Source organism: Eptatretus burgeri, chromosome 11, assembly GCF_056783735.1.
Source record: "Eptatretus burgeri isolate ZD-2024b chromosome 11, Ebu_testis_v1, whole genome shotgun sequence".
NCBI lineage: Eukaryota > Metazoa > Chordata > Myxini > Myxiniformes > Myxinidae > Eptatretus > Eptatretus burgeri.
In genome coordinates this window covers 32,903,013-32,913,094 of record NC_140971.1, presented here as the reverse complement: position 1 = coordinate 32,913,094, position 10,082 = coordinate 32,903,013, and the positions used below count along the sequence as shown (strand labels likewise).

The 10,082-nt window shown below is 44.9% G+C and overlaps 1 protein-coding gene across 4 annotated transcripts in view; it reads left to right on the top strand.

Moving 5' to 3' along the window:
- The first annotated feature begins 2,577 nt into the window (after nt 1-2,577).
- The window catches only part of LOC147016800 (uncharacterized), a 56,790-nt gene continuing 49,285 nt past the window's right edge, over nt 2,578-10,082 (top strand). For all 4 annotated transcript variants that reach the window (XM_085845817.1, XM_085845816.1, XM_085845814.1 and 1 more), the window contains exons 1-2: nt 2,578-2,721; nt 8,076-8,253. In XM_085845817.1, the coding sequence (XP_085701943.1) occupies nt 2,710-2,721; nt 8,076-8,253 (190 nt within the window). In that variant the 5' untranslated portion in view covers nt 2,578-2,709. The remainder of the gene's footprint in view (nt 2,722-8,075; nt 8,254-10,082) is intronic.

Below are 10,082 nucleotides of genomic sequence, written 5' to 3'. Positions count from 1 at the left end.
ACCATGAGCAGGTTAACTGTACCAACAAACGACTCAAACCAATTATCTTCTTCCTGCTGCATATAATTAAAAGTAAATAACGACCTCTGACAAAGACCTTTATCATGACACAGCCTTGTTTTAAGATCCGCTTGAGAGAATGACGCATGTTTATTTTGACAGGCAACACACCGCCGCCTCCATCGCTGAGGCCTAAGTTCACAAGGCTTGTGACTCCTATCGGAATCCTTGTAAGATTTTAACTGTCGCTTTGATGGTTTTACACTGAAGGGAAAACTTATAGAGAAGGCATGGCAATTGTGAATATGGTCCAGCTCCGAATAAGTCTGGCTTCGCATTGCATTGAAGGTCCCTGAGAGTTCGACCTTTAGCGCTTTAATTTTCGACTCTTGTAATGTATTACATAATAGAGACGAATACTCTGAAGTGGGAACAACAGGTTTATTCCTGGCCATGGGCACAACAACACAGCACAGCACAGCATCAGGACTTGGGCGGGTCACATGACTCCTGTTAACCACGCCCCGGTGCATCCATGTACGCATGCATTAGCATAACTACTGATACATCTCAACCCTTAAGACCCATTTATACCCCTCAATAATGGTTCACCCTTTACGTGCAAGATCCTTCATAAAACTTTAAGAGAGCCTTGGTAAACTTTTAGCATGGTATTGGCTTTAAGGGGAACCCAAACGCTCAGACCACCTCGACACTAATCTGTCCCTTGATACGGTATACCCTACAAAATAGATATGATGTCTTTTCCGATTTGCGAATAATAAAGTCGATATTTTTGTGATCAAAAGTCGAAATCTTCTTCTTCTTCTTCTTCTTCTTCTTCTTCTTCTTCTTCTTCGCCTTCATGCCTTGCGGTGACATCACATCCGGGAGTCGACCGCTGTCTATGCGTGTTACACTGTGGTACAATTTAACTCAAACGATGAATAATTGTCGAATTTCCACAAATGTGCCGAATCAATGAGTCCTTCTTCCCAAAAGTCTCGTCCTTCTCCTGAGTGCTTCTCATCCTTCTCCCCTCCACCATCTCCCCAAAATACCTACAACCACCCTCTTTCCCCTAGCATCACTCCCCCCTCCACCGGGCAGGACATCAACACAGCACGGACACGACACAACCACAGACACAAATGGCATCCTGGGAAAGTATGAAACGGGACGATCCAATAGCAAACAAGACATCTGGTCAGCCTGCAATGGTGCGACAAATAATTTGTCGTCCATTTTGTCCGTAGTGTCCGAGTGTGCCTGGGCAGTGTCCGTGCCGTATCGTGTCGTGTTTGTGCTGTGTCCGTAGAGTGTTTGTGACGTGTCCATGGTGTGTCTGTGCCATGTTTACTGGATCTTTTCGTAAACTTCATAAGATCATTGGTAAACTATACAAAGACCCATTATTCGTAAAACTCGACAAGAACTTTGGTAAATTTTACAGGATCCTTGGTAAACGTTACAAGAAACATCGTAAACTTTAAAGGATCCTTGGTAAATTTTATAAGATCCGAAGTAAATTTTCAGGATCTTTGGTAAATTTTATAAGATCCTTAGTAAACTTTACAGGACCCTTGGTAAACTTTACAGAGACCCTTTATTAGTAAAACTCGACAAGAACGTTGGTAGATTTTACAGGATCCTTGGTGAATTTTATAAGATCCTTTGTAAACTTTACATTACAAGATCCTTCATAAACTTTACAAGATCTTTCATAAATTCTACAATACCCTGGGTAAATTTTACAAAAAGCCTTGGTAAACTTTACAAGACCCTGCATAAAATTTACATGATCCTTGGTAAACTTCACAGGGTCCTGAGTAAACTTAACAAGAATCCTCAGTCAACTTTACAAGATCTTGTGTAAACGTTACAAGATCCTGCATAAAGTTTACATGATCCTTAGTAAACATTCCAGGATCCTTAGTAAACTTTACAAGAATCCTGTGTAAACTTTACAGGACCCTTGGCAAACTTTACAGGATCCTTGGTAAACTTTACAAGATCCTGCATAAAGTTTACATGATCCTTAGTAAACTTCACAAGAATCCTGCATAAACTTTACAGGATCCTTGGTAAACTTTACAGAATCATTGGTAAATATTTTTTCCCAAAAGTCCTATAACGGTCGTTTGTACTGCAGTGGTGTGTATATATTTTTTCAGTGACTCGACATTGCACCTGAAGGGGAACAGTAAAAAGAAAATCAAAGACATTTTCCTCATAGACTCTTGGTGGGGATGAAACGGCAGGAACATAATCAACAACGTTGGGAATCGATATCTGTCACTCCAAGACACCATTGTCGATATATAATAACACCTCCTACCTGCTCTCCGTGGAAGTTGATTTTTTATTTATTTATTTTTTTTCCAGATTTTTATAAATTGTTTTAACTCGAACTTCGTGTGTGGTCCGTGACATGTGCTCAGCATGTGAATGTATTTATACACCTTGTTTAAATATATATATATATATATATATATATATATATATATATATATATATATATATATATATATATATATATATAAATAAAAAAATAATTAATTTAGTACAAGTTCTTACTTGAGAGGCCACGCCCCGTGTTTTCGATCTCGAGTATTCGTGGTGATCGCCAGGTGTCCCGCACAGGTGAACGTGGTTGCTCCGTCTCTTGGTGCTTCTCGAGCTCGATACAGACATCTGGTGCCGTTCAGCATGGCTACTACGGTGAGTGGTCGGCAATTGGAGGAGCTGGTTGTACGTTTCAATTTCGGGATGTCGTTTACAGGTGTGCACGAGTGTCCCCTTTTTATCCCCCGCCGCGTGGCGGAAGGGGGATATTATTGTCACCCGGGTCGTCCGGCTGTCCATCCGTCCGGGCGTCAACATTTATAGCTGTGAGTGCGATAACTTATAAACTGTTCGCCATATCGATTTGGAATTTTGGTCACACATGTACCACCTGAAATGGAAGAACCCCATTGATTTTGGGCGTGGCCGGATCCAAGATGGCCGACTGGGGCGGCCATCTTGAAAAAAATGTTTTTCACCATATTGATTTGGAATTTGGGTCACACATGTTGAAATGAAAGCGAGAGATGAACCTTCAGAGTTTAGGCTTTATTCCATTTGATTGGAGCCGCTTCTGTGGACACACCAGGAAATACAGGTTCAGCTAGGAGTACATAAGCAGAAACGTATACATGTGCAGTTAACCATTGCAGACTAATCCGCGTAAGCACGGAGTTCGATATAATCTCCATTCTCACCAGTCAATGAGCACCTTCAGTTAACGAGCATCAAGTGGACAGCCGATGTCAATAGCAATGCCCCGGGGACAATCACTCGTGCCGCAGAGAGACATCCCCTTATACGCGAGACGCACAACATGTGATCCCGCGTCATGTCCCTTGATTCACGTTAATTCACCACATTCTCCTCACCTTTAAAATGTAACTAGGGGCCCATCTTACACACCATGATTGCTTTAGCTCTATAGGAGTATACATTTCAAGCAACGCGGACTAATTGATCTACAGAAGCATACATGCCAAGCAGTGATTATTTTGAGTTGTAGGAGCATGGAAATGAGCATCGATATATGATATAATGGGCATATAGGAGCATGAGCAGCGAGAATGCCGATAATCCCCTTTACAGATTGAGTCGTCGAGGGGCCTTATTCGTCGACCTCTCCGGGAGTAAACGGCAGTTTCACTTGAGGGAGACTCCCGATCCTCTTGGTGAGCCTCGACTTGTGCCGGGGATGACTCCTCGATCGCCCTCGGGGGGAACACGGCAGCCCCGTCGCCTGGCGGAGTTCCTGGGGGGGAAATGTCAGAAGGAGGAGAGCCAGGAGGTGGTGTACCGGCGGGAGGAGTACCGGCGGGAGCCAGATGGCGAACCGACACAGTGGTCTCCCTGCCATCCGGGAGCCTGACATGAGCATACTCTGGATTAGTGTCAATGAGTTCGACCCCCTCCACCAGCGGTTCATACTTGCTTTGTCGTACCGGGCGTTTCATGAACACTGTACCGGGATGGGTCAGCCAGTTGGGCACCGTTTGACTGTCAACATAACGTCGTTGGTGAGTAAACATACGTTCGTGAGGAGTGGCATTTGTGGACGTGCAGAGCAAAGAGCGTATGGAATTCATTGCGTCAGGAAGAGCAACCTCCCATCGCTCGGGGCCCAGTCCTCTCGATTTCAGCGCCAGAGTTATGGCTTTCCAAATAACTCCATTATACCGTTCCACCTGCCCGTTCCCCTGTGGGTTGTAACCCGTCGTTCGACTAGTTGCTATGCCGTGCTCTAATAGGAATTGTTTTAGCCCGGCCGACATGAAACACGGCCCTCTGTCTGAATGTATGTACGAAGGTCTCCCAAACATAGCGAAGAGGTCAGAGAGACATTTTACGACAGTGCCCGAGGTCATATCCGAGCACGGAAACGCGAAAGGGAACCTTGAATATTCATCAACAACGGTGAATATGTATCTGTTGTCTGTCTCGGTGGGCAGGGGCCCTTTGAAGTCGATGTTTAGTCTCTCGAAGGGGGAAGTAGCCTTGATCAGTCTGCCAGATGCCGCGCCAAAGAATCTGGGTTTTAGTTCAGCACAAACAGGGCATGAAGCATTCATTTGTTTAATATCTTCAACAGAATAGGGAAGATTTTGTCTGTGCACGAAATGTGCCATCCTGGTTACCCCTGGGTGGCACAGAGACACATGGAGGTCTTGCAAAGCCTGACTGATTGTTGCCGAACTGTAGACCCGGGAGAAGGTATCTGCAGCAGGGTTTTCCTTCCCGGGCCGGTAAACAATGTCGTACCTGTAGCAGGCTAGGTCTATCCGCCATCTCATAATTTTTTTGCATTCTTAATTTTCCCGTTATTTTTCCCATCAAACATGAAAGCCACGGATCGTTGGTCCGTAACGAGCGTGAAGTGGTTTCCCAGTAAATAATGTCTCCATTTACGCAGCGCTTCGACGATGGCGTACGCCTCCTTCTCTATTGCCGAGTGTCTCTGCTCGCTTCTAGAGAGAGTTCTCGAGAAGAAAGATGCGACCGGCCGCCCAGACTGATTAAGTGTTGCAGCTATGGCGTGATTTGAAGCGTCGGTTTCCACCACGAAGGGCACCGAGCTGTCGATCGATAAAACCACGGACTTACTGATATCATCCTTGAGATCGTGGAAAGCTTTCACGACAGCGGCATCTGGTGGAAAGTTTTTGCAATGCACTAGGGGATATATTTTCTCGGAGTATTGCGAAATCCATCTTGCATAGTAAGCGAACATCCCGATCACCCGGCGCATTGTCTGCAAGTCCTGAGGTGGTGGAAGCTCACGGAGCGGGCGCAATCGCTCAGGATCAGGCTTAATTGTGCCGTTGGCTATCGTGTAGCCGAGAAGGTCAATTGACCTTGCCGAGAATACGCATTTCTCGTAGTTGAGAGTCAGATTATATTTTCCAGCAATGCTCAAGAATCTGTCCAGATTCCTATCATGTTCCCCTGATCCCTACCGCACACTGTGACATTATCCACGTAAACAAAAGTGTCTTCGAGGTTTTCATCTGAGATGATGTCGTCCATAACCCGTTGGAAGCAAGCTACTCCATTCGTGACACCGAATGGTATCCTTCTGAACTGGTAGAGGCGCCCGCCCTGCCTGGAATGCAGTGTACGGTTTGTCTTCCTCTCGGATGGGAATTTGATGATAGGCGCTTCGCAAGTCGATGGTACTGAATACCTTATAATTGGCCACGCGTTCGACCATCTCATCTATGCGCGGCAGGGGGTAGGCGTCGAGTTGGGTGAAGCGATTGACCGTTTGGGAATAATCGACAACCATCCGTCTCTTATGGTTCTGACTGCTGGTCACTAACACCTGTGCGCGCCATGGCGAATCGCTCGGTTCTATAATTCCCTCCTCCAGTAATCGCTTGGTTTCTGAAGTGATGAAATTCATGTCAGCAGTGGTATATCGCCGCGATTTGATCGCTATCGGTTTGCAGACCGGCGACAAGTTAGCGAACAGCTGGGGGGACGTCACCTCCGCGGTGGTCAGCGCATTTAAAATTAGACGAGGCTTGCTTCCTCCAAAGGGTATTTCGATGCTCGTGTGCTGCTTGAGGACATTATGACCCAGAATTACGTCTGCGCACAAATCACGAAGCACCAGCACCTTTACATCCCGATGCGTGTACCCTTTTACGTCCAATTCAACATTGCAGTACCCTCGTACGCGGGATTGTAGTGAGGTGGCGGCCATGCATACCGTATTGTCAGTCGGGTGGATTACCCATTTCCTGCCCTTCACTAGCGAGCTGTTGACGAAACTTTCAGAGCTACCGGTATCAATCAGTGCCTCAGCCATATGCCCGTTAATTCGCACGTTGATGATAGCCTTGGATAGATTCCCCGGAGAGGCTGCAGTCAATTTATTTTATGCGAGTAGAGAGCCGCAGAAGTGGGTTTATTCCTCCTTAGAGTAGATTTACATACCCTGGCATAATGCCCTTTCTTGTCGCAATTCATGCATGTGGCATCTCTGGCTGGACATTTTTTGACGAGGATGCCTTTTGTACCCACAAAGAAGCATTTACCGACCGGAGCAGTTGCTGAGGAGTTTGACGAGGTCTGGGTATCCGGCTCCTCGGGTGTTTCTCCATCCCTCATGTCTGGCTGAGTCTGTGCCAGTGGGGTTCCTTGGGTTCCCATCGTAGCAGCGTTCATGAGCAGCATCGGTGTCCCAAATGACTCAGATTGCTGCTGAGCCGTATCCATCGCTCGAGCCTGATCGACTACCTTGTCAAGAGTGGGTTGCGCTTTCTCTAGTAAGCGTTGCCGTATGTGGGCTGATCTGAGTCCTTGGATGAATGCCTCCCGTGTCGCTTCCTTTCGGTGTTCCTCGGCGCTTACGGCCCGGAAGCTGCAGTCTTTTCCCAGCTGATTCAGAGCTTGCAGGAACTGATCGATTGTCTCCCCGGCTGCTTGCTTGCGTGTGTTGAGAAGATGTCGTATGTATACCTCGTTCTTGGGCTTCACGTAGAGCGCCTGCAGTACGTCAATCGCTGCTTCGTAAGTGTCGCACCCCGAGAAGAGCCTGTATACGCCGGGCGAGACATGATTCACGAGAGCGGCAAATTTGTCAGCTCCCTCCGCGATGATGGTCAGATAGTGTGAGAAGGAGCAGAACCAATGTGACCATTTCATTTCTGCGTCAGTCGTGTTTGGGTCTGCGTCGAACCTCTCTGGTTTGTAGATCTTGTCCATCTTTGGTTGAGAGACGAGAAAATCAAATGGAATAAATTGAAATGAAAGCGAGAGATGAACCTTCAGAGTTTAGGCTTTATTCCATTTGATTGGAGCCGCTTCTGTGGACACACCAGGAAATACAGGTTCAGCTAGGAGTACATAAGCAGAAACGTATACATGTGCAGTTAACCATTGCAGACTAATCCGCGTAAGCACGGAGTTCGATATAATCTCCATTCTCACCAGTCAATGAGCACCTTCAGTTAACGAGCATCAAGTGGACAGCCGATGTCAATAGCAATGCCCCGGGGACAATCACTCGTGCCGCAGAGAGACATCCCCTTATACGCGAGACGCACAACATGTGATCCCGCGTCATGTCCCTTGATTCACGTTAATTCACCACACATGTACCACCTGAAAAGGAAGAACCGTATTGATTTTGGGCGTGGCCGGATCCAAGATTGCCGACTGGGCGGCCATCTTGAAAAAAATGTATTTTGTAATAAATGGAAAACCGCTTATCTGATTTCAATTATTTTTGGTTGCTACGTTCCTCACCCCTGGGGAACTTTTTCGAGATGATGACCAAATGGTGTCTTGTTTCCAATTCACCTCCCTCATTATCTGGAATATGTATGACCTTTTTCGTTCAATGGTGGGGGATTCCCCATCTCTGATGGTATATTTTACCTCCGCCACCGAAAGTGGACGGAGGTGATGTTTTTACGTCTGTCTGTCTGTCTATGAACAGGATATCTCAAAAAGTGTGGAGGTATGCTCTCTACCAGGTGTCGTTTGTTCTTTACCTGTGCGTTCAGGCGTTGCAGGTGCAGATCGAGTTGGGCCACTTTGCCATTGTAAGGAAGAAAATGAGTGACGAGGGCTACACACACGACTGGCGTGTGTTTGTGCGTGGCTTTGACCACAAGAAGATCCATGGATTTGTAGAAAAGGTCGTTTTCATCTTGCATGCAAGCTTCCTGAAGCCCAAACGAGGTAACATGGAATTTGACCTCCTCGCCAGGACCGTCGTTGATTCTTGTCTCGATGTGGCCACTTAATAAATACACTGTTCTACTTTTACCCCATTTCAGAAAAAGCAAGGGTTGTTTTTATATCGTCGGGTCGGGCCCAGTATGCTATTGCACAACATAGTATGCAACAAGAGGTGGTGGGGGTGGGGGGGGTATCTATCTATCTATCTGTCTGTCTGTCTGTCTTTTCAAAAAAATTAATTTTATTTATTTCTTTTCACCACATATTTGTCTGTACCTTTGGCCAACTACCAAGCTCACACAAAACATTTTAACATCTGAAAATAGTTATAGCCAAATGTTATGAATTAGTGGTTTTGTAGTGTTTTATTTACTCATTTTTAATCTCACGAAACGAGAACGGCACTCGTAGTCTCACCTCTCACATTTATTCTGAACAAAAATACCATCGTCAACGGGACATGCTACCATTACGGCCCATACACCCGTATCATCCATTCACCTTATTATGTCACAGTTTCTTGGTATGGGTTATGAAGGTCATAAATTTAATTCTTCACTCGCGTTTGCTCGTAGATCAGATGTATGAAGTTTCAGATTATTTTTTTATTTTTTGGGATAAGGATTTTAAGTCAACCAATTATGGCTGTAATACCACTTCACCGAATGGCGTCATTATCACTCTGTATACCCCATCGGGAGTTGATGACGTGACCACCTTGCAATAATTAAATTATTGATGCCATAATGCAATTTTCAATTTTTTTGGGGTTTTTCAGAGAAAATTGTGTCCAAATTTTTTTCTTTAATCCATCCAGTATGACATACCATTTGACCTTTGACGTTGGAATTGGCAATAACATATTCTCCATGAGTCTCGGTCTCTGCTGTATCGATCGGACAAGCGGTTGCAGAGAAAACCATTTTAAAAGTGAAAACATAGAGTAGATTCTGACACGACACTTTTTAATTGTACAGTATCAGCTATTCCTGAAACGTAAAATATTTTTTAAAGATTGCTGTTGATGTTAATTTCACAATATCCTGCATTCAACTTTATTAGTCCATCCCCCGTGCGGTGGAAGAGGGGTTTTGCAGTCACTTCTGTATGTCTGTCCAGGCTGTAACAAATTTTTTTAAAATTATTTGGGCTTTTGTCATTTTCAACAAAGCTTTGTTATGAGAATATGGAAAAGACCAATTCATAATTTTGTTAAAATAATAAGTAGTACAGCCTGGAACCCTCAGGCATACCACCTCACCACCTCCTCCTGAAAATAGGGGTGCCAATCATGCTCTTATGCAACCTCAACCCACCAAATATACGCAACGGAACATTGCCTAAATATCACCATCACCACTGGACCAAATGAGGGAGGATCCCTTACCGATCATCCCATCAGACATAGGCTTGCCCTTTGACTTTTGGCAAATTCAGTTTCCAGCAGGAGTCTGCTTTGGCATGACTCTCACCAAGTCCCAAGGGCAAAGCCTCAAGGTTATCGACCTAGGTCTTTCAAGAGCTCACGTTCATACATGCGTATGTGATGGCAAGCAGAGTGTGAAGCCCTCAAAGGACTTTTTACAACATGCAATAACTCCATTTAAAACTTGCAATAACTTAATTTAAAACTTGCAATAACTTAATTTAAAACTTGCAATAACTTTTTTTTAACTTTGTAATATAAAGAAAATGTACAATATTGTTTAAGGCCCGGTCACACCTTGACGTTTTAGCCAGCGATGGCAACGTGTTTAAATTTATGTAAAACGCTGGCTTACGTTGAACTTTTGATGTTTTTTTTTAAAGATTCGGACGTATTCATAGCG